At 38.3% G+C, this 26,167-nt stretch overlaps 1 protein-coding gene across 1 annotated transcript in view; it reads left to right on the top strand.

The window, feature by feature from the left end:
• Positions 1–26,167, top strand: part of GPC3 (glypican 3) — a 456,271-nt gene that overhangs the window by 279,583 nt on the left and 150,521 nt on the right. The window contains exons 4-5 of the mRNA XM_012474320.2: positions 10,067–10,200; positions 21,964–22,089. Coding sequence (XP_012329743.1) covers positions 10,067–10,200; positions 21,964–22,089 — 260 coding nt within the window. The remainder of the gene's footprint in view (positions 1–10,066; positions 10,201–21,963; positions 22,090–26,167) is intronic.

Genomic DNA, 26,167 nt, shown 5'->3' on the forward strand with positions numbered 1-26,167 from the left:
TCCACGTGGTTCCCTTTCGGGGACATATAGCTACCCATGTTCCTGACCAGCTGAGCCAGGATTATGACACACAAAACAGGCTGCAGCAGGAAGTAGTCCCCAGTTAAGAAGGAGTCAAATTTCTATCTGGTTGAGGGAGACATTACACTTTCAACCATTGTTTCATTTGATCTTCACATTACAGCCAGATCCAGCAGGCATTTTAATGATCTCCGTTTTGCAGATGAGGAGGCTGAGATTCAAGGAAATAAATGACTTGTCTAGAGTTATTGAAATGGTAGTAGGATGAACTGACACTTGGCCCCAGGTATCCTGACTCCAAATTGTGCCTTCCTTTCACGATACCGTGCTGTAGTTCAATTTAGCAGCAGGCTGATCTGTAGGACATTTGTTCCTTTTTTGGATTCCAGTTTACTTCAAGAGCTGACTTGTATGAAATGTTTAAATAATAGCACTTGATTTCTTAAAATAGCTTGATTCATAATACATTACAGATTGTTAGTGAGCTTTTATCTTAATGGTCAAGCAATTAATAATGAGTCACAGCAAAATGTTTGAAAGGTGAGAAAAAAAAACACTTACGTTGTCACCAAGTCTGTTCATTATCCTCTGTACTCTATATCAGATCAATCAGTAGTTAATGAATAATGATGTTCTTCCTGAAGTACAAGGTTATAAATTAATTTAATGCTCATATGCATATTTTCTGTAGGAAAAATGAGAGGAAAATGCCTGCCATGCCCATCTCATTGTAAGAAAATGTATGTAATGATTACAAGCATATAATAAGAATGGTCTGCTTAGCCAAATGTTTGTTCATTTCTGTTAATCAGTATTCATTTGAGCTACCTCCATGCAGTTTGTGGAAGCAGTGCAATCAGTTGAGTAGTGTGGCAGATTTAAATCGGTAATAAAAGCCCTGGGGAAATTAACAAGACAAAACATTAACCACAGACTAAACATTAACATATATTAGCATTTTTATTATACCTGTAGAACTGTTAAATGGGCACGGTTGCTACTATTAAAAAGTTTATGTTGTATATCACATAATTTCAATGTATATTTTGTTTTTAAACTTTTAAGATTTAATTAAACGAAATTGTATAGTGGTATAATAGATGATTCAAGAGTATGAACTGAAGTTCATCATTTTATTTTAACTGGAAACCTATGAAATTCCCACCCAACTCCACCTTCAGCCCCAAGGTACCACAAAGCAAATGCCACAGGTAATACTCATCCAAAGTAGACAACTAGATCAGAGTTGATATTTAAATTGCATAACCCCCAGAGAAAGTTTTGGTTTTAATTCTTCAGGGTTCTGATGAATCCATCAGTGATCCAAGACTAAATTTAAATCATATTTGGCAACATTTCTTAGAAAAGCACTTTTTTTCCTAAGTTGGATGAACTTTTATTAGCTGAATTTGAGACATTATAATAATACTTCAATTAAGGAATGATATATTTGCATAAGCACAGACATTCAAATCAACCGAATAGAGTTCAGAAATAGATCCACAATGTGGCCAATTAAACTTAAAGAAATAAAAAATTGAAGTAACTGAATGAGAAATGATCTTAACAAATGGTACTGAAACAATCTGATAAATATTTGGAAAACATAATCATTATTTCTTAAGTGTTAAATAACTATTGGAAAATTTGACAAGTTAATCAGATAAACAAATGGATAGCATTCATGACAGATAAACAGAGCATACACATTATTTTTAAATACCAAAGGAAAATATTTAAAAGGAAAAGCATTAGGCTTAAAAATGTAATTAACTTTGTGAAAGTAGAAATCCAGCAGGACATATGATTTAAGCACTGTGAAATGAAGTAGAAATGTCAGTGAAAGGGAAATCAACAAGTAATAGCTAGTCAAGTACAAATTTTATTTAAGGTCATTTTCTTTTTTAATAATTTCAGCTTTTATTACAGATTAAAGGATGTACTTGCAAGTTTGTTACATGGGTATATTATATGACACTGAGGCTTCAGGTCCCAATGAGCCCATCACTTAGGCCGTGAAAATGTCAATTTTTACATCACATAATATACAAAAATTAACATAAAATGGGTCAAATACCTCATCATAAATGAACAAACTATAAAGGTTCTAGAAGAAAATATGTTTGTGACATTGTCATATGGAAAGGCTTCTTATGATGGAAAAAAGCATCAATCATAAAGCTGCAAAAATAGGTAAAATCAAGTTCATCAAAAATTTTTTAAAAGTATTCTGTGCAAAAGACATCACTAAGAAAAGTGAAAAACCAGATACCGGGAGGGAGTATTTACAAAACATGTATTGAAAATGAAATGACAAGACTTGAGTAAACAGTGCAATTGTATTCACAAAAGCAAAAACGTGGCAACTCTCCAAATGTGTAAACTTATTTGGTATATTCATTCAGCAGTTAAAAGAACTACTGGTAAACCACCAACATAGAGTTCCTGAAAGAAAAAATTATTCTGAGCAAAAAAGCCAGAAACACAAATGCATAAATACTGAATCTAGTCATATTTATTATTTATATTTCTATTCTTTCTTTCTGTTATCAATCTAATCCTAAAAAAGACAAATTTCATCTTTAGTGATTAAAATGTCAGTCACTATAAAATTATGACAATGTTTTATACATTATGAGGTAGTGTGTATACATGTGTATAAATTTACAAATCTCATCAAACCACAATTTAGGGATGCATTTTATTTTATGTATATTGGGTCTTAAAACATTTAATTAAAAAAAATGAGTATGTCAACCAAGACAGCTAATGTGCTGCAGCATAAACTCTGACCCCCCCCATAAAAATTATCTCCAAAAATTGCTAACACACTATTAATTCTATCAATTATATTTAATAAGATACATGGCATAACCTTTATGTAAAATAGCTGCCTATGCTTTGCATCTATTTGCTTAATCTTCATATATTCTACATCTTATGATTCTGATTTTGAGAACTTCTCCACTGAAGTCACTCATGCCATCATTATCAATCATCAAAATTTAGTAACACAGTGCATACTAGGTCATTATCTTGCTGAATCTCTCATCGTTGTTAAACCCAGAATATTCATCTGGGTTTTCTCCCTTTGGATGTTTTAACTACACTGGTGTTATATAAGGACAGGATTCTCCTACAAAATATTAAAAATATGTTTCAGAAACAAAAACATCACAGTTTCAAATAACTTTTTTTTTTGATTCAAGGAGTACATGTGCAGGTTTGTTATATGGGTGTATTGTTAAATGCTAAGGTTTGGGGTATGGATGGTCCCGTCACCCAGGTAGTGAGCATAGTACCCAATAGGTAGTTTTTTAGCCCATGCCCCGTTGCCTCCTCCTCCCCTCTTGTAGTTCCCAGAGTCTGTGATTCCCATCTTTATGTCCATGTGTATTCAACATTTAACTCCCAGTAATAAGTGAGAACATATGGTATTTGATTTTCTGTTCAGGCATTACTTTGCTTAGGAAAATAGCCTCCAGCTGCATCCATGTTGCTGCAAGGGGCAGTTTTCATGCTTGTTTATGGCTGAGTAGTATTCCATGATGTATATGTACCACATTTTCTTTATCCAGTCCACCGTTGTTAAGCATCTGGGTTGATTGCATGTCTTTGCTATTGTGAATAGTGCTGTGAGGAACATATGGGTGCAGGTGTCTTTTTGGTAGAATGATTTGTTTTCCTTTGGCTATATATCCAGTAATGGTATTGTTGAATCGAATGGTAGTTCACCTGTTAGTTCTTTGAGAAATCTCCAAACTGCCGTCCATAGTGGCTGGACTAATTTACACTCCCACCAGCAGTGTGTAAATGTTTTCTTTTCTCTATATCCTCACCAGCATCTGTTGGTTTTAGACTATTTAACAAAAGCCATTCTAACTTTTGTGGGATGATATCTCATTGTGATGTTGATTTGCATTTCTCTGATGATTAGTGACAACAAGCATTTTTTCATATCTTTATTGGCCACTTGTATGTCTTCTAAGAAGTGTCTGTTCATGTCCTTTGCCCACTTTTTAATGGGGCTATTTGGTTTTTGCTTGTTGATTTGTTTAAGTTCCTTATAGATTCTAGATATTAGGCCTTTGTCAGATGAATAGTTTGCAAATATTTTCTCCCATTCTGTAGGTTGTCTGTTTACTCCTTAATAGTTTCTCTTGCTGTGAAAAAGCTCTTTCGTTTAATTAGGTTCCACTTGTCAATTTTTGTTTTTGTTGCAACTGCTTTTGAGGATTTAGGCACAAATGCTTTGCCACGGGCAATATCAAGAAGTGTATTTCCTTGGTTTTCTTCTAGGATTTTTATAGTTTGAGGTCTAATGTTTAAGTCTTTAATCTATCCATCTTGAGTTCATTTTTATATATGGTGAAAGATAGGGTTCCAGTAGCACCATTTATTGAATAGGTTGACCTTTCACCATTGCTTATTTTTGTCAACTTTGCCAAAGATCAGGTGGTTAGACATCAGAATTATTTTTAGTGTAGGAATTACAGAAGATTTTGTAACCAACCCAATAATCTGAATTCTGGAGCCAGGGTCAAGGGACATCCTGCAGGCAGCAAGTGGCAGGCTGGACCTACTTGGAAGCCTTCTCTTCTGTAGAACTTGACATGCAGTGCTTTAGTATGGTTACTAATTGACTCTTACTTGGCAGACCAAAGAATTTAAATCATCCCATTATTGGCTTACCACCACTTGAATTACTACCTGAAACCTAGGTAAAAATTGAATGTCAGTTTTCTGTTGAACAACTTTAGCCATTTCTTGGAATATGTTTGGAGAATTTTTCCTCATTATTACTGTCCTCCAATTATGGTAAGTTGTCCACATAACCACAGACCTGGGCCACACCCAGTACTGGGAAGCTCCAGAGCCTATACCAGTGACAGAAATCCATGACACAGGAAAAACTAAAAACAAAAACATAGGTTTAAAATCAGACAGACCAGCATTCAAGTCCCAGCTCTACCACTTACTAAAACTGTGACCTTGCTTTTAAGTTCCTCAACTTTTGTGAGCCTCAGCTTCCTTATATCTAAAATGGGGCTAATAATACCCTCTCTGTGTAATCCCAGTGCTTTGGGAGACCAAGGTGGGCAGATCACTTGAGTCCAGGAGTTCAAGACCAGTCTGGGCCACATGGTGAGATCCCGTGTCTAGCTACATTAGCTAGGCATGGTAGTGTGTGCCTGTAGTTCCAGCTGCTCAGGAGGCTGAAGTGGGAGGATTACCTGAGCCCGGGGAGGTCAAGGCTACAGTGAGCTGTGACCACACCACAGCACTCCAGCCTGGGCAACAGAGCAAGACCCTGTCTCAAAAAATACATAAATAAGTAATACCTGCCCTGTATACCTCAGAGGGTTGTTGGTAGGACTTAGTGAAGAGAATGGAGAATGGATGTAGAAGTTATCTGTGAAGCACTAGGTTGGAATAGGTTATTGTGTAACAAACATGAAGTGTTTGGTATTGTTAAAAAGCTTTCAATATAAGCTCTCTTTCCTGCTCAGCCATCTGGAGTGAAAGATCAAGTCTGAATTTATTTGTCACTTGAGAATTCCCAAAACCAACAGTGAATAGGGGCCTGAGAATGAATACAGTTAGATTTTAACCAATGGAGTAGCTGCATTTCTTAACATGTTCATTATAGGGTGTAGGAGTGAATTGTATCAGACCAAATTTTTGCATGATTTCAAAATCTTTGGTAATAATGGGGTTCAGGGCACAACACCCTAAAATACTGCGCCATGGCATTTAAGAAAACCACAAAAACAATAAAGTCACTCTCATCTTCCCCTCACGCCTTCTCCCCTGAAGCAGGTCATAGAACCTAACTGACCCTCTTCTGAAGTATGTCATAAGACCATCATGTAAGAGGTGCCCACCCTGTACCCAAAAGAAAGAAACACTTTACCTCCAAAGATACAGAGACACAGAGAAAAATCTGAAGAAACTGTCCTGGCTAAGTTTCCCCAGTTTATTACCATTCAGTTATACCCTCTTTGTCCAATCACAATTCACCACTCTCCATTTCCTTAACAAACTTAGCATAAAAATCCACAGCTTTCCCCATTTCTTTGGGTCTTCCTTTCTAAAGGATCTTGGGTGACATAAAACTTATATTAAATATAGTTGTATGCTTTTCTCTTTTTAATCTGTCTTTTATTACAGGTGTCTCAGCCATAGGTCAAGAAAATAGAATTTTCCCTGCCCTACGATAACATACTCCACTCAGAAAGTAATTTTCACCTTTTTTTTTTCAAGGAAACTGAGAAGACAATATGGCACTTCAAATATCCTATCTTTCTCCCGTGTATAGGGCTAGAGTTACAGGTAGAGTGAAGCTATGGGACCAGGTCACAATAAAGTCTTGCTGTGGGTGAAAGGTGGAAGTGAGGTGGCAGACCAGGTCTCCTGATGTCCAGCCTACTGGGCTGTGCATGATCTAGACCAAGCTTGTCCAACCTTCAGCCTGCAGGCTGCACGCAGCCCAAATGGCTTTGAATGTGGCCCAACACAAATTCATAAACTTTCTTAAAACATTATGATATTTTTTGGTGATTTTTTTTCTAGCTCATCAACTATCGTTAGTGTTAGTGTATTTTATATGTGGCTCAAGACAATTCTTCTTCTTCCAGCATGGCCCAGGGTAGCCAAAAGATTGGACACCGCTGATCTATACCATGCTGGGCCCCAGCAGTGCATTTTCCTTACGTAGGTACAAGGATGGTGCTTCTGGATCCCGGCAGAAAAGACTGATGCTAAGGTTACTAAAATGTCTTCCTGGCCTGGATATGGTCAGAGGCCCTGCCTTCTTGTGTTTCGGGACTTGTAAACCTGCAGAGCACTATTGCTTTCCCTGTCACAGGTCTGGCACATAAATAAAAACACCATTAGGGATCATGGTCTATGAAAAACAAAAAGGTTTTATATTCCAGTCTTTTGATAGAGACACTCACCTATCCAATAAATTCCCTCCAACTAACCAAATTTAACGGTGGCAGCATCCTTGACTAGATACATTAGTCTGTGAAAGGAAATTGGATTGCACTTCTTATTTAAGAGCCTAAAACTCCTGGGCAGGATACTGATTTCTAAAATGCCGCTTGGGAGGCTGGCTGCTTCAGTAGGGGCTGCTGAAGACTAAGACCCAAGTCTCCCAGCATAGCCTGACATTTCCCAAGTGTGAAGCTGAAAGGACTTCTTTAATGTGAATGCTGCATCACTTTATAAATTATGTTTTCCTTTAGTGTCCAGTTCTCAAAATGAGCTCATAATATTCTCCTACAGCTCACATAGTGTGGATGTGAAAGATGTAGGGAGAAGGACCCAAAGGAGGGAATGTATTTGACAAATGCTTTGTATATGAGAAGAATTTGCTTCATGGTAGATTTGTGGAAGAAAATGCAGCCTGTCTGATAAGATGTGGCACATTTCAGATGGAGGAGTGGGGTTATTGGCAGGACACCTTTGTTTGCCCCTTACCCCACACAGAGCCTTGGAAAGTTGGCTTGATAATGCTACATTGGGTGGCTTGGAAAGAAAGATCAGACTGCAGACTGACTACATTATCATTTGTTCTTAACCTTCCTACTTTTGCCTCAGCTGTACCCCTTTCCAGGTTGGAGCAAGTGGCGGGGAGGGGGCTAAAAACTTTCAAGTCTTGCTGTGGACCAATTAGTATTCATTGATAGAAAGGGCTGACTTTCAATGGGGAGGGAGATTTCAGAGCTGTGGGTTGCAACTAGACAAGTTACTGTGAAAGATGTGTGAAAGATTTGATTTTGGTGCTGGACTGGGAACAGGTGTAGGTCAAGACAATGTGTACTGTGTTCCTGAATGTGTTAAGAACACTTTGATCTTAGTGAAGTAAGCTCTCACATAAATGTTTGTTCACAGAATAATAGATATTTATGGAACAAACATCAAGGTTTTGTTCCATGAAATTTCACCTGCATTTTCACAAAGTAAACATGTATATGTCTTCAGATAGAAAGTGGTGATACATAGTCTGCCCTCAGTTATTTGGCATCTGCATTCTATGCTTTGAAAATGATTGGAACTTAACTCCATAGTCCAGCCAGGCAGCCCCTGACCTAAAAGCACCCTACCAGACTACTAGTTAAGGCATATTCATGGAATGCATATACTTTGTTTGAAGTTAATATTAGCCCAAGTCAAATAGCATTACATAAGCACATCTGAAAAATTCAGTATCATGCATTCCAAAGCCAAATTGAATGTCTTTAAGTGTCTTTGGCTTTTGTTTTATTCCTGTTAATGTAAACTATTGAGTATAGCTAATCTGAATATAAAACTATAGATGCTCTCTTTTATAAATGAAGGTGATGCTACTCTGATTCTAGATTTTTTTCTAATTTGAGACTTTATTTATATGAAAAGCCTTCCAAAGCTATGTAAATAGATAACTTAGTAAATGCTGTCAGGGCCATCTTGAGAAATCCAGAAGCTGGGATTACCACACAGAGTCCATGGCTTATAAGTAGAGTGCTGATCTGAGACTGATGATATAAGATTCTTTCAATTCACTTCAATTAATTCACCTAACAGTGCACAAAATCCAGTCTGAATAGCGTGGAGGTACAAAAGTGACGAACATACAACCCTTCTCCTTGCCAGATATTTCTAATATTTGTCCTGAAGGTTACAGTCTATATATTCACCTTGGCTATGTTGGGTGACTATGTTTTTGAGGACTGGTAATTCTTTATATTTTTCTACAATGTAGAATGTAAGCCACTGGAAGTCAAGCATCATCTGCTAGGGAGGCAATGTTGCATAAGCTTTGAAGTCAGACAAATGGGTTTGAAGTCAGACAAGTGAGTCCACTGTTTATTTGCCTTACGCAAGTCACTTAACTCCTTAAGCCTCCATTTCCTCATCTCTAAAATGGGCATGATAATAGTTGGCATAGTGTCTGGCTCAAGGGAGATATATAAGAATGTTCGTATTCATATTTCTTTACATGAAAGTTCATTTAGGCTTTTGGTTGAAAGCAAAAAAAGTAGCAAATCTACTAATAATTAAACAAAAGAAATCAAGTAGAATGGAGCTAAGAAATATTATGCCATTTTTTAAAAAAAGTATTGCTATATGAGTGTAAAAGATGTCAGCTTTAGAGAGATCCAATAAATATTTTTGAATGAATGAATGAGGAAAGCTGGAAGGAAGAAAGGGACGGAAGAAGGGAGGAAGGAAAGAGGGAGGAAGGAAGAAAGGGAGACTCTCAAGCACCTATGTTTTTGAAATACTTTTAATCCTGGGCTTATTTAACGATGTATGATTCATAGGTGATGACACTGGCTAATTAATTAATTAGAAACAGGATCTCCTTCTATCACCCAGGCTGGAGTGCAGTGGCACAATCATGGATTACTGCAGCCTTGACCTCCCAGGCTCAAACGATCCTCCCACCTCAGCCTCCTGAGTAGCTGGGACTACGGGTGTATGCTACCATGCCTGGCTAATATTTTACTTTTTGTAGAGACTGAGTCTTGCTGTGTTCCCCTGGCTGGCTTTGAGCTCCTGGCCACAAGTGATCCTCTGGCCTCAGCCTCCCAAACTGCTGGAATTACAGGTGTGAGCCACTTGTCACTGGCTACTGATTGGTTGACTTGCCTTCTTCCCTTGGCCATTTTTAGGAAAGCCAGATGGGCAACCACACTTTTTCCAGAGTACCTTAGCTTGGGTCTTATAACAAAATACTCATAGAAATTGGGAGCACTCTGTGCTTGGGAGGCTGCTCTTCTATTAACTGGCTACACAACCCCCTTCTCCTGCACCAGTTCTTCCTAAATTTTGCAGTTCCCTTTTGTGAACTTCTTCATATGCATTAACACCTTTCTTCAGCCTTCTTTCCACCAATGGTTCTTTGCCTTACAAGTTTATCACCTTTTTTGATTCTAGTCATAGCTTAGTTCTTCTATTTAAAATTGGGGGAAGAAATTGAAGTGTCTTTCAGAATTTGTTTCTACTATCGTATCTGTGCGAGTATCATGTAATTATATTGCATTTCTTTTTTCAGATTGGCAAGTTATGTGCCCATTCTCAACAACGCCAATATAGATCTGCTTATTATCCTGAAGATCTGTTTATTGACAAGAAAGTATTAAAAGTTGCTCATGTAGAACATGAGGAAACCTTATCCAGCCGAAGAAGGTGAGAGGTTTCTTTTTGCTTTATTCCAGCATACAATTAGCAATTGTATTTTAAGGTCAAAAAACCACTGGAGTGAAACTTCTTAAATACATGTTATTTAGTTCTTCTGAGTAGAGTGCTTGATTAATTAAATTTTATCATCTGTCGGTGTTTAAAAAAATATATAGTATTATATTCCAAGCTGTATTTAAATATAAATATACTGTTCATAAATATCTAGTACAGCAACATGTGTGGAAAGGACTTCCCTATTCAAGAACTTTTATTGATTAAGCAAAATAGTTTCTGCTTACAATCTGGTCTCACAATTTCGTGGCTTGCTTCGTAGCTTTTCCCATTATTAACAGTGAGTCAGAGTCAAATTCACCAGAGAGAAGCTGGTGAGACACATTCATGTGTATACACACACACATACACAGACACTGCACACTTTACACGCTCTTTTAAAAATGATAAAATGAAGGATCCGGTTCTTAGTTCTTAAAACATTAGTCAAGGGACAAAATTCCAGGTTTGTTTCTTATTTTCTTCATCCCTTCTCCCCTGATCCAGAGTCCCTCTGTCCCCATTCTGTTTTATTATTATTATTATTGTTATTATTACAACAAATGGGTAGAAAGTGGATCAGAAGCCCAACACAACTCTAGAATTGCTTTACCTGAAAAGACTGCACGTGTAGCCAGCCTTGCCACTGGCTCAAGAATATCTAGACATGAGTTGTTCCTATTGACCTTGAGGGGGTTAAGTAAGATTGGCGTATAGATAGAAAATGAAGAAAGGAATTAAGTAACATCCCAGATTTGGGCTAAACTCTTCCATTTCTCTCATTTTCCTATAAAGGTTTCTGAGATGGTAATTCTTAGCATTTTATGATACAATTTAGGAATGAAAGAAGGCAGTAATGCACCTTGAAAGAGTTCCCCCACTGAAGCATTTCAGAAAGTCCTCATTTGTTTCTCTTTTGTTGACTTCCAAGCTAATGGAGTCCTAGTTTCCCTGTAGCAGCTGTTTTAAAATGTGATTTCAGGACTGCTGGGAGTCCCAGTAACACTTGTAGGGCATCTGTGAGGTTTTCCTTTTGCTCATTACATATTTGTGTAAAGCTGGATATTGTTCATATACTTCAACCAAAACAATGTATTGCAACAGATTAAATGGAGAAGTCAATAGAAGAATCTACGTGTCCCCTATCAAGCCAGAGAGCAGAGACAGCTTGCAAAAATGAAAAATGATACCATTTTTCTCACTGTTTTCATGAAATGTTATTAATATTTATATTAACATGTAATGAGTCTATAATTGCTAGTTTCAAATTAGTAATAAATTTAAATATTTAAAAAATTTCTAAAACGGTAAATATCGATAGATGTATATCATATGACCGAAAGCTCTCTGGGATCCTGAGGCTGCAGTCATTTAAATGTTGATGGACTGAGGCTGGAGGACCAACTTCCAAAGTGGCTCACTTGCAAGTGTAGCAAGTTAGTTCTGGTTGTTGGAAGGAGGTCTCAGTTCCTCACCACATGGACCACATGAATGGCCTCAGGACATGGTAGCTGGCTACTCCACAATAATGATCCATAGAAGAGAGCAAGAAGAGAGCTATAGTGTTTTTTATGACCTAGTCTTGGAAGTGACACACCATCAATTTTGTCATATTTGATTTATTAGAAGCGAGCCACTAATTCTTTGTGGTTTTTTGTTTCATTGTTTTTTGAGTCGGGTCTCACTCTGTCACCCAGGCTAGAGTGCAATGGTGCAATCTCAGCTCACTGCAAATTCCACCTCCCAGGTTCAAGCTATTCTCCTGCCTCAGCCTCCTGAGTAGCTGTGATTATAGGCTTGCACCACCACACCTGGCTAACTTTTGTATTTTTGGTAGAGATGGGGTTTCACCATGTTGGCTAGGCTAGTCTGAAACTCCTGACCTCAGGTGATCCAGCTGCCTCAGCCTCCCAAAGTGCTGGGATTACAGGTGCGAGCCACTGCGCCCATCCAGCGTGCCACTAATTCTAATCCACGCTCAAGGAGAGGGAGGAAATTAAGCTCCACCTCATGAAGGGAGAATTAAGGGGTTTGTGGACCTATTTTAAAACTACTTCAGGGCTCTGAACATCAAAATGTTTGACAACCATTTTCCTATAGCATAGGGGTTCTTCGGGAAATGTTTGTCTTTTAGGCCATTTATTAAGGCCCTCTTTTGCAGCTGCTTGTCCTTTGTCCATTTTTCTCCATTGCATTCACTCTTGGACTGAACCACCTGAGAAATAAACTTCAGTTCATCTAAGGCATCGACCTTTATTTTATTTATTTATTTATTTTTGTATTCCCCAAGGGGGTGCACCATTCCTGGGACTGCAATACCAGGTTGATGCGTGGAGAGGACGGAGCATCTCCCCGCTCCAAAAATCTGCATTGACCTTTAACTAGTGGCAACCCCTTCCATATTTGACTGAAGTGAAGATGATAGATAGATGATTGATTGATTGATAGATAGATAGATAGATAGATAGATAGATAATCCTCACTTAACTATGTCTATAGGTTCTTGGAAACTGCAATTTTAAGCAAAACAACATATAACAAAACCAATTTTTCCCATCATCCTTGTAACAAAATGTTGAAAGAAACCACATAATTTGAGGACCTGCTGTACATTTTTTCACTTTTTAAGTTTCAGTTTCCAAGAACCTGTCAATGACATTAAGTGAGGACTTACTCTGTATGTGTGTATGGGTGGGATGTATCTTTATTCGGTTCAGCAAAAATTTAGTAAACACTTGTTAAATACCAAAATGCATACTGGGCACTGAAAATAAAAAGACACAATCTATGCTCTCCAGCTCAGTTTAATGGGGAAATAGACTTAAATACACATAATTCCAAAACAGCTAAGTGCTAAAGCAAAAGAATGTCCAGAGTACAGAAGCAGCCTCCAAGGAAAGACAGAACCTTGAGGCTTCATGGAGGAAGTGGTATATGAATTTGTAGCCGAATCACATGTGGAGCTTTTTCAAAATTAACGCACCCACTCAGTCCCATTTTGAAATTACTCTGCCAACCTAGACACATTTATAAGTAGGACGTTTATCAAGACCTGCTGCTATGACTTCTGTCTTGGGCTCTGGGAGACTCATTCCCTTTCACCTTACCGGGGACAGCTGTATATGTGTTGATCCCTCCAGGGAAAGAAGAAATTGATAAATGAATTTTTGGCTGGGCACTGGATTTAGTACTTTGTTTATATTCATATATATATATTTGAGACTGAGTCTCACTCTGTCACCCAGGCTGGAGTGCAGTGGCATGATCTCAGCTCACTGTGACCTATGCCTCCCAGGTTAAAGCCATTCTTGTGAGCCACCGCACGTGGCCTAGATTCATTTTTGAACTTGTAGCTAACCTCCAAGGAAAAGAAAGGATAGTAAAAAAAATTGACAAAGCCTGTAAAGTTGAGTAAACGATGGTCAGGCCGAACTTCTTTGGGTGTTGGGAGCCTGAGCCTGCCCAACGATGTTTCTCACTTTTATTGAAACTGAAGCATTAGAATCTGAGATGGAACCTTTCTTTGTGAATTCTCTGGCAGAAGAAGAAAATGAAACAACTGGAGAGTATCTGATTTTATTTAACTCCCTCAAATAGGCATTGTAAACCCTCTTAGGGAGAGAGAAGTGGGAATTAAGATGATCTCTTGCTAAATGCACTGCCCCCTGCAATCTGATGTTATTAAGAGGGTTTGTTTTGGCAGTGTTAGTACCTCTATAAATCTCTCAGTATGTTCTGCACAGCATTTCACACTGTCCAGAAAAATACATGTGCCTGTACCACTCCTCATGCCCATGCCCAAGCTCTGTCCTCTGTGGTTAAAAATATGATAATTGCAAAGGAACCCTATTGTAGTATTCAGTCTGTGGAGATTGTGAACAAGTTGTCTGAATCTGATTATGAGTTGAAAAGCCCTTTGCCTTATTAAAATAACAACACACAATGAAATGCAGGATTCCTTTGGTAGCGTTCAGAAGTCATCTGTTTGTTTTGTCTGCCCCCAACTGGGTAGTTTGCAACACACAACTAATCTTAGAAACAGCTTAGTTCAATTTCAAGGCGATTTGATACTCAACTGGTGGTCTATGTATGGGACTCGGTGTTCCTTTAAGGGATAAGTATTGAAAATATCTGTCATCAGATTTAAAACAGTGAGTGAAGAACAAGATGCACAGCTAGTACAATCAGGATAGAAGAAGTCAGATCTTCACAGCCCCTTCCAGCTCACCTCAGTTGTCAGCTTCTCCCTTCTTTGTCCTCCCAAATGTCTACTTCACTGCTTCCCTTATGATACTGTTTACCTTGCCGTGTTTATACAATATACTGTTTGGTAGAGTACATGAACAATATTTTTCCATTGTTCAAATGCGGAATCTATGGTCGAATAGTCCATCTTGCGTCTATATATACACCAAGATATTGGGCCAACTGCTAACCTGTGAGAAAGTCACACAGTGCCTCCACCCTTGTGAAATTACATCTACATATTCCAGCCCTCTCCTCCCTGTGCTCCCCCTCCTTCCTTCTCCTCTGACTCGGTCCAAAAGGGCAATGGATTAAGTGACACTAGTAAATGAACTAGAAAGAAAAGGACAAAAGCTGATTTCAGCTCCCCTAGTCCAAAATCAATGCCTACTCCCACCGCCTCTGAACAAAACAACAAAGTATGTCCTGAGTGAATCAAGGAGTTCTGGATCTGGTACAAGTCATTCTGCTCTAAATAAGACTCTACTTCTTTCAGCATTTGTCAACACCATCTCTATGCTTCGCACTGTGTAAGGTTAGGCTCTGATGAATGGAGGAACACCTAGCTTAGTTAGGGAGGGAAACATGCAAATGAATAATTTCCATATATTGGGGGTGAGTGCCAAATCAGAGCTATGTGCAAAAGGGTGGCAGTGTCACAGATGGGGAAGATAGCCCCTCTCCTGGGAGCATTAAGAAAGACTTCTTGGAAAAGGTAACTTTTGAGCTCAGCCTGAAGGATAAGTTCAAACAAACTCAGCAGATGGAGGAAGGAAAGGAGGGTGTTCAGGGAAAAGGGAACAGTATGAGAAAAAGCATGGGTGAGTCTTTAGGATGATAGAAAACTCTAGTTTTGGATTAAATTGTGAAAGGCTATCTCCAGCAGAATTAGGCATGATCTTACATCATTCCAATTTTTGTTATTTTAGTTTAAGTACTCTTTTGCATTGTCAACTTTTAAAAATAATAAGCTCATATTACTTTACATGAAGACAAAAAAATGAACCTTAATAATAAAGAAAAAAAGTTCCAGATCTGCAGTCTGGGATGAAAGGCTGTTTTTACTTGCAGTGATTTCCAATTAGTACTGCTTTGATGCCTGCCCAAGCAAATCATTGCAAGAAAGCAAAGGCAATCCCCTCTTCTGCAACCAAAGAAGGGGAGGGATGATCCTCTTCAGGATGATGGAAGCCCTCCAGGGAAGATCCTGAGCACCCAGCTGCCGTATTTCAAAATGGCTCATGCAAGCAAAGGGGCTCTATCCTTTAGTTCCACACTTAACACATTGAATGGAAACTTTTATGATGAGACTCTTTTTCCTGACCAGGCTGCCATAAGCAAATGTTGGATTTGTCTAATTGAGAGCCATAGGCTTCACAATTTGTATGTCAATGGTATGTTTGACATGTATGTGTTAGAATAAAATGGAATTAGAATCAAAAAACATTCCCTTCAATCAAATTGTTTTTTCCATCCCAGGCAACTAATTGTTCGACCTTTCTATCCTTTTCTTTTTCTCTAGGAACAATTCAGTTGAGCAGACTGTCTTAGTTCACAGGTGGAGATTCTTTTGTTGTCTACTAGCACAAAGGAAAAAAATCTGGACTGAGTCATACATGGGTAATTAACATGTCACTTAGTTTCAGGTGTCTTTCTTTAAAGAGAAAAATAGAAATATTCAGCTCAGCTCCTCTTTTAAAATGATAAGCAGAGGAATATAAACCTTTATTTAAGAAAAGATTAAAGTTCACTTAATTCCTATGCTGGAACAAGTTTAGAAAGAAATGGCAGGAAGAGACAAAGAATAGGAGAGATGAGAGAGGCCCGGTAAACTTGGTAGGAAGTAAACTACTCTTGTCACACTCTGCTGCTGTAGTGGCAGAGGACATTATCACCTGTTGTCACTGTCCTTTGAAAAGCTCATTAACTCTCCAACAGTTTCTAAAGTCTTTTTCCCCAACCTCCAAAAGAATATGTTTGCACTTATTTTCAAGAATCAGTTTCTTTTAGAGACCAAGATTTATTTTCTCACAGTAATTCAGCAGGTTTTGGATAAAGGAATGGCCTTCACTGTAACACTGTCCTTTGGGACTCTAAGATATTGGCTAGTTTGCGAGCTGTGCTGGAGACCTACTCCTTGTTCTCCAAAAGGCAGGTACTGCCTCATCCCACAGGGCCTCATCCTATAGGGCCTGGGAATTATTTGAGAACCAGGATTTATTTAATTCTGAGGTTGTTCTAGTCGAATCTACCTTGGACTCTAATGGAGATAATATACACTAAGAACCAAAAAGAATTCAGATAGCAAGCCTATGAAAGAAATAAGTGTAAGTGTTTTAAAGAAATAAGTGTAAAAATTTACTCGAGAAAAATCTAGAAGAAAATATATTGAAATATGAACAGCGGTTATCTGTGGCTGGTGGGACAATGAATTTTTTTCCCTATCTTTCTTTATTTTCTAAATTGTCTATAGTGAGCATGTATTTCTTTTACAATGAGAAAGAAAGGCAAAAGACTTTATTTTAGAAGATGGAGGAAGAAATATATTTGAACTGTTTACAGCTGTTGCAGCGTGGAAGCTGCAGCTCTTACACATTTCCCTTTTCATCCCTTGCCTATGTGTTTATTCTATTTGCATCCAACCTGGCTTTTCCCAACTCTCCTCCCTGTCTCCTTTTATTCTTCCAAGGGGCATCCCTCCCCATAGTAGAAAAGCCTCTCTTTCTCTAAAACATATTTCTCACCTCTTCTCTACCCTTTCTGTTGAGGGGCAGGGGTAACAACTTTATTGAGATTTAATCCACATACCATACAATCTATCCATTTAAAGTGTATAATTCAATTGTTTGTAGTATATCCACAGAGTTGTACAACCATCATCATAATCGATTTTGGAACATTTTCATCACCTCAGGAAGAAGCTCTGTACTCTTTAGCTATCATTCCCCAACCTTCATCTCCCCAGTCTTAAGCAACCACTAATCTACTGTATATCTCTATATATTTGCCTATTCTGAACATTTGCTATACCAAATTAGTCAAAAGGATTACCCACCCCAGTAGCTAACTAGTTTAAGAAGAACACCAGGAAAAATCTGTTGAAAAAGACAATGGTTGTACTTATTAATATCCACCTCAAAAAATAAGGGATTTCAATTATTTTATTGTACATAAAATTATGTGGAACTTGAAAAAATTTTAATTATCTGGCATACATAAATTTATCTGGAGTATAATATATGTATTTTGTAAATATGACTGTATTGGTCCATTTTCACACTGCTGATAAAGACATAACCGAGACTGGATAATTTATAAAGGAAAGAGGTTTAATAGACTCACAGTTCCACGTGGCTGGGGAGGCCTCACAATCATGGTGGAAGGCAAAAGGCACGTCTTATGTGGTGGCAGGCAAGTGAGAATGAGAGCCAAGCAAAAGGGGAAACCCCTGATAAAACCATCAGATCTTATGAGACTTATTCACTACCACAAGAACAGTATGGGGGAAACCACCTTCATGATTCAGTTATTGCCAGCCAGATCCCTCCCATAACACATGGGAATTATGGGAGCTACAATTCAAGATGAGATTTGGGTGGGGACACAGCCAAACAGTATCAATGATATATTCTATTCTACAGATTCATAATAGTAATATTGACAATGGCTAACATTGTAGAGTGATTACTCTGCTTAATTCTGCAGGTATTATGCTAAACACTTTACATGCATTTTCTCATTTAATCATCACAGTAACCTTGCAAGATAGGTACCATCATTATCTTCATTTTACAAATAAGGAAACTAAAGGTCAGAGAAGTTTAGAATTTGCCTAAGATTTCACTGCTCAGTAAGTGAGGGCATAGCTGACATTTGAAACTCAGCTGAGTCAGACTCCATAATCAGTGCTTTTAGCTACTACTCACAACAGGTTTGAAGGGGCTGTTCTGAGAACCGAATCATTCTAACATGGTTGCAAAATAAAACTGTGTTCTAAATTCAAAACAGCTAATTCAGAAGTAAGTTTTTAAAACACAGTCTGTTTCCATGTCCATCCCATATGCCCTGTGAAGTTAATAAAGTAGGATAACCTTTTATTTTTCCAAGTTACCTTTTCAACTTTCAAAGAGATTCCCTGAGTTCTAGAACGTGATAACCCAGACCGTGTTCATACTATTCACTGATATGGTTTGGCTGTGTCACCACTCAAATCTTATCTTGAATTTAGTTCCCATAATCCCCACATGTCATGGGAGGGAACAGGTGGAGATAACTGAATCATGGGGGTGTTTTCCCCATCCTGTTCTCATGATAGTAAGTTAGTTTTCACAAGGTCTGATGGTTATATAAGGGGCTTTCCCCTTTGCTGGGCACTTATTTTTCTCCTTCCTGCCGCCATGTGAAGAAGGACATGCTTGCTTCCCCTTTTGCCAGGATTGTGTGTTTCCTGAGGCCTCCCCAGCCATGCAGAGCTATGAGTCAATTAAACCTCTTTTCTTTTATTTATTTATTATTTATTTTTTATTTTTATTTTTTAAGACGGGGTTTCACCATGTTGGTCAGGCTGGTCTTGAACTCCTGACCTCAGGTGATCCACCCGCCTTGGCCTCCAAAGTGCTTGGATTACAGGCATGAGCCACCGCAAACCTCTTTTCTTTATAAATTACCCAGTCTCAGGTATTGCTTCATAGCAGTGTGAGAACAGACTAATATGTTCACATTCTTTGTGGTTTTCTGAGACTTTTGTGTTGACCCTCCAGGTAATATCTTTCTATACTAAAATGAGAGGTCTTATGTTTATTGCAGCCCCTCATACCCTTGACAGTTACATTGAACCTCATCTGGATCTTCTTCAAATTGTCATTAATCTTTATGATCCACCAAGAAAACTACAAGGGTTGAGAGAAGTTCAGGGTGTTTTTTTTTTTTTAACCTCTATGTAAATCAAATTGGAAGGTCTTACCATGGGTTCAATTTTTCTTGCCATGTGCTATGTTAGTGAGAGGGAATTTGGAGGTAGGGGGAGGTCTATTCTTTCCATAAAGAGAGGGCCATTGTTTACCACAGACTAATGGCCATATTCCATTTCCTTATGGAGTGGGCAGGGGGGATTACTCAGACTCAGCCTTTACTCTTTCAGCTTCCACGTTTGGGAACTGTATTATTACCTTGTAAAATGAGCATCTCTCCTATCAGCTGTTAATTGGACCCATCTTTTTCCCCTATTAGAAACTATAATGATTACTTTTATTTTCAGAGCTCTGTATTGAGCCTCTTCTCTTTGGAGATTGATGGTACTCAGACACCAGGGGCAGGCTGTGGGGTGGGGGTACAGGCGTAACAGCAAGCAACTCGTGGGGTATCAGAAGTTATATATGTCCCAATAACCTTACTTGGGTTGTTCTGTCCATCACGTTGACTTTGCTGTGACCCAAGCCTTTGTGAATCTGTGCTAAGAGCCCTCTCTCTCCCTCCCCCACCTCTTAAATCATTAGTTGAAATGAATAGTTTTATGGTAATTGTCCTAGTTTGTTTTATGTTGCTGTAACAGAATTCCTAAGAATGGGTAATTTATAAAGAAAATAGGTTTATTATCAGGCTGGGAATTTCAAGGTGGCCTCATCTGGCAGCTTTTAAGTGAAGGCGTCCTACCGTGTGAAAACATGGCGGAGAAAAGGAAAGGGAACTGAGCACAAGTGAAAAGAACAAATATGAGAGGCAATCTTACTTTGTAGCAACCTGCTCTCCTGGGAACCAATCCATTCGCTGGAGAACCAACCCAGCCTTGCAAGGCAAGCATAAATCCATTTTCACCTCTTAAAGGCACAACCTCCCAACACTGCCACCTTGGGGACCACGCCTCTACATGAGTTTTGGTAAGGGCAAACCATCTTAAACCACAGCAATAATAAAAAAAAGAAGGGGATTAAGTACAAGAGGATATTTTCAACAGTCTTCCTCATTTGGCCAGATCTGAGAACAACTCCCAGAAGGCATTTCTGGGCTAAGGACTTCCACCAGTGTCCAAATGATATTCAGGCCTCTGGTTCCTATAGAGGTCTGTATATCAGGCCAGTCCATTCTTAGTCTAGGGACAATATTAGTCTCCACTGCCAGAAAATTCCCTGAATAGAGTCTCCAAAACTTAGCATAGACATAATGTATATTTGGATGTGAAGGATGCTTTAATTTTCTATCAGAAGCATTGCTTTAGAAAATAGTGTGTTTTAGTGGCCGGGCATGGTGGTTCATGCCTGTAATCCCAGCACTTTGGGAGGCCGAAGCAGGCAGATCACTTGAGGTGCGGAGTTCGAGACCAGCCTGACCAACATGGAAAAACCCCATCTCTACTAAAAATATAAAAAATTAGCCAGGCGCATGCCTGTAATCCCAGCTACACGGGAGGCTCAGGCAGGAAAATCGCTTGAACCCGGGAGGCGGAGGTTGCAGTGAGCTGAGATCGCGCCACTGCACTCCAGTCTGTGCAGTAAGAGTGAAACTCCATCTCAAAAAAAAAAGAAAGAAAAGAAAAGAAAATATGTTTTATATTTGTTTGCTTCCACCGCATATCTATTACATAGATATTTTATTATTTCTTTTTCTTTAAAAAGATATCCACTTCTCTCCAGTCTAAGGCATATTACTTTGTATATCCATGTACATCTCAAAATAGATAATAGACCTGAAATTATTCTGGTATTTATGTGTGTGTTTGCATATAATTGCAGACACAATATATTCTCTCTTGCATTGTCTCTCTCTTTCTTTCAGACACACACACACACACACACACACACACACATGTCTTATCATGTGTAGCACAAAAACAAAAGCAAATAAATAATAAAATATACTAGAATCACCCCCCACCCTGCTCCCTCTCCCTCACAGGAGCCACAGTATACAAAGAACAAAGAAACCTTCCTCTTCTGGCAGATGTGAGTTGCTCTGACTGTATTGCCAGGAGAATTTCGTCAAGCTTATACTGTTCTGAGCACCCTGCAATTCTGATCTGCAACCATTAGATAGAGCCTACATGGAAACAGGCCATCTCTAGGGTAATAGCATTGTAAATTACAATCAATGCACCCAATTCCACTCAGAAACCAAAAGATATGTAGTGCTCCAGTGTGCCTTGTAATCAGCACCTTTGGAAATGTAGGTAACAGCATTCTGAACAACAACAAAAAAAAAACGGAAGTGGAACGTGTTAGAAAATGGATGTTGGAATTAAATCATCCTTCTGATAGGAACAGCACCTTATATGGCAGGCAACTTTTTACTAATATCATTTTATTGATTTTTTTTTTAAAAAAACTAAACTGTGGCCTTCTAGCCAAGACTGTCTTTAAAAATCATTTATTGCTCTAATCAGCCTGGCATAGCCTTTCTGTCATGCTGATAAGGAAATTAAACTTTTCTCATACTGGGTTTACTTGCCTCTTATGCGCAGATGTTTTGTTTTTCTTTTAGGGAACTAATTCAGAAGTTGAAATCTTTCATCAGCTTCTATAGTGCTTTACCTGGCTATATCTGCAGCCATAGCCCTGTGGCGGAAAACGACACCCTTTGCTGGAATGGACAAGAACTCGTGGAGAGGTGATCTTTTTTGAAAGTTACATATAGCAATATTTGAGGAATAATTGTATGTTTATTTAAAGGTTAATTATGACTTCTCTCTGGCTTCTCCATTAATTTCACAAGAAAAATTCTAGAAAAAACATCTATGAGGCTGAGTATGGTGGCTCATGCCTGTAATCCCAGCACTTTGAGAAGCTGAGGTGGGCAGATCGCCTGAGGTCAGGAGTTTGAGACCAGCCTGACCAATATGGTGAAACCCCATCTCTACTAAAAATTCAAAAATTAGTCAGGCATGATGGCACATGTCTGTAGTCCCAGCTACTTGGGAGGCTGAGACAGAAGGATCATTTGAACCTGGGAGGTGGAGGTTGCAGTGAGCTGAGATTGTACCACTGCATTCCAGCCTGGGTGACAGAGTGAGACTCTCCAAGAAAAACAGATAAAACATCTATGATATTCCAGACGATGTCTATAATTTATAGCCCTCCTAAAAGCTGCAAAGTTTGAAGCACACAGAGATTATGTCTGAAGGCCATTTTACAGAGTTTAAAGCATTAATAAAATTTTCTTTTTTCTTTGATTCTTCCATCTCCTCATTATGTGGGCCCTTATTTATTTGATTTGAAGAAATCGCATTCATCTTAATAGCTATCATTTATTGACAGTTAATTGTGTATTAAATGTCATGCTAAGTGCTTTGTCTGTATTATTTATCTTTATAACAATCCTATGAAATGAATACTGTTATTTTCCCCCATTTTACAAATAAAGATAGAGAAAGGAAGAAAAGGGAGGGAAAGAGGAATACCATTTCACTGAGCAATTTTACTGAAATATTTTATTGAGTTTTTTTTTTCTTTTTTTTTTTTGAGTTGGAGCGTCGCTTTGTCACCCAGGCTGGAGTGCAATGGTGCGATCTTGGCTCACTGCAATCTCCACCTCCCGGGTTCAAGTGATTCTCTCACCTCAGCCTCCCAAGTAGCTCGGATTCAGGCACCTGCCATCATACCCGGGTAATTTTTGTATTTTTAGTTGAGACAGAGTTTCACCATATTGTCCAGGCTGGTCTCGAAATCCTGACCTGAGGTGATCTGCCCACGTCAGCCTCCCAAAGTGCTGGGCTTACAGACGTGAACCACTGCGCCGGGCCAAGTATTTGTTAATATAATCTATGCTATCATTATCTGTGAAGACTGTGCTCTTCACTGAAAAGGAAATCACATATATTCATTATATTCATTTATTCAGCAAGTATTTACTGAGCACCTTCTAAGTGCCAAGCCTGTTGAAATGAACAAAACAGCCATAATTTCCTGTCCTCACAGAGTTTCATTCTGGTGCGCTAGTGGTATTTCTAACCTCCATTGCTTTGCATTTGGGAAGAATAGCTTGCAATTAAAAAATTAAATCAAAGGATAGAATGCATAGGAAACCACAAGGAGTTGATGAACCTGCTTTAGAAAATGTTTGTACACGTAGTAGCATGTTGTAGAGCAGAACAGACCCGAAGTCAAGTTCTGAATCTTTCACTAATTAGTTGCTTAACCAAAGGCAAGTGACTTAATCTCTCTAGGCCTTGGTTTCCCCCCTCTAAAAAAGGAAGTGGTTGGATTAGAGCCCTTCCAGATCTAACAGTGTCCATATGTTTTTCCTTATTAATTTATTCACTCATTCATATCTTCAACATTTATGTTTTGAGATATTATGTGTTAGGCACCAAGCTAGGTGCTAGGGATGCAAGGGTGAAAAGGGCAAGTTAGCTGCTTTGAAGAGATTACATTCTAGTTGGACCCAATACCAGGACATGGAATGCTGAATGGAATTTATTAGCAGAATAATGGAGTGAAAAGAGGAAGGCTTTGGAGCCAGATGAATTTGAGTTTCCCTCTCAGTTCTGCTACTAACTGTGGCCTTGGGTAAGTCACTTAACCTAAAAAGTCTCAAGGTCCTCCTCCTCTGTAACGAAAGGGCTTCTCACAGGATTGTTGTAACTCTTAGGAGAGGTATAATGAAAAGCTCCTAGCAGACTGGCAGATACTGGACACTCAATTTATATTACTTCTCTATTTTTCCCCCTTTTTCCTTCACTCCTCCTCTTTCCAACCGAAAGACATGCCTGAAAATAGGTTGTTCCTCATCTAAGCTATTTTACTAACATGGGACAATGAGAATGAGGTTGTATGTCACCCTGGATGAGGCACTGAAATTGCATGGAGATAGACTTCCCTCTAGCAAATGTAAATCAGCCTGGAAGGATTAATGGCTCCATGCACTGGAGAAATAATGTGTATTTGTCATCCTAAAAGCTTATCAGGTACTAAGAAGAATCATGAACATATTTTTTTTTAATTTTCAGAGAAAAGCAGTTGGTATTTGGCTTTATAAAAAGCTGATGCTTTAAAACTGATACAAACAATAAATATTTGAAAAAGAAAATATCCGCAGGTCAAATATGTGTTTCTTACATAAACTTGATGAGAAACCATTCCAGTGCCTTGTCCAGTGTTATGTCACTACAGTGAAAAATAAACGACTCCTGAATATTTGTTTTAAGCAGCTTATCTTCTAACCATGGTCTCTTATTAAAGAGGAAATTTTACTTTACAAATATATTTATTTGCTAATGTGTTCATTCATTCACATATTTATTCTAACAAATATTTGAGCACTTATCAAATATCAAGCACTAATATTGGTTTCTTCATTGTGATTGTTTGAAGCAAATATTATAACCCTGCTGGATCTATCTTCTATTGTTTATGGTGAGAAAATCAGATTGATCCAGTTTTAGTTAATTTTAAAATAATTTCTTCCCAGGCCTATGTATTTTGAATTAGTGAAATTTCTGTTGAATTTTGCTCATATTAACTACTTCATGTTTGGTACACTTTTGTGAAGCATGTTGCCCCGGAACCAAGAAATTTCTCCTCTATCAAATGGTGGAATCCAAAGCCTGCTAAATTTGAATGAGTCCAAAAGTTAGCCAAATGTACTTTGATTATAATTAAAAGAATTATGTTAACTGAAATATTTTTGTTTCATTTGCTAGCTTTAAGCCTTAGGGTATTGAACAAAATAATAAAATAAATATTGTAGTATGGATAAAAGCTATTATTCCAAACTCTTATTTATATTTCTGGAAAATCTGTTTTTCTCAAAATGACTTTTGTTGTTCATATACACTATCCAGGAAAGAAAGAAAGGAAAGAAGGGAGGGAATAAGGAAGGAAGGATGAAGGGAAGGAAGGGAGGAAGAAAATAAACATGTTTTCAGACAGAATAAGGGTAGTATAATCCAGGAAGTGACTCCTTCTTGGTTAGTAACCTCAGGTTATAATTAACTTGTACTTGCATTACTGACCTAACGCAATGATGACACTAGGGAATAATGTCAAAGTAAATTTTTAAAAAAATATTACTCAGAAATATATCTTTAATAATATGAAGTTCTTTAGCCTGAAGACATGTATGGCCTCTATTTGTACCATTTATAAAGATTAGCTTTGCACTCATGTCTCATCTATAGTGGAAACCTCTTTCCAGAGCTTTTCCGTGAATTTCTCATTGAATGTAGTCTTAAGTAACAGTTACCACTTCCTGTTGTCCAATGGGTTGTAACTTTGTTATCTTTCTAGGTTAAGTTTGTGTCCCTGTAAAAAATTTTACTTTTAGCCAAGAAAAATTATGAAAATTGGCCGGGTGCAGTGGCTCACACCTGTAATCCCAGCACTTTGGGAGGCCGAGGCGGGCCGATCACCTGAGGTTGGGAGTTCAATACCAGCCTGACTAACATGGAGAAACCCCGTATCTACTAAAACCACAAAAAAATTAGCCAAGCATGGTGGCGCATGCCTGTAATCCCAGCTACTCAGGAGGCTGAGGCAGGAGAATCGCTTGAACCTAGGAGGAAGAGATTGTGGTGAGCTGAGATTGTGCCATTGCACTCCAGCCTGAGCAACAAGAGCAAAATTCTGTCTCAAAAAAAAAAAAAGAAAAAGAAAAAGAAAAATTATGAAAATCAAGGATCCTGATAGGAAATGAGACTTGTCAGTGGAGACACTTGATTAAAAAGAAAATATTGATGTTGAGGGAAATA

This window comes from Aotus nancymaae, unplaced genomic scaffold (assembly GCF_030222135.1).
Source record: "Aotus nancymaae isolate 86718 unplaced genomic scaffold, 86718_ANA_hifiasm-v0.15.2.pri h1tg000004l, whole genome shotgun sequence".
NCBI classification, from domain to species: Eukaryota; Metazoa; Chordata; class Mammalia; order Primates; family Aotidae; genus Aotus; species Aotus nancymaae.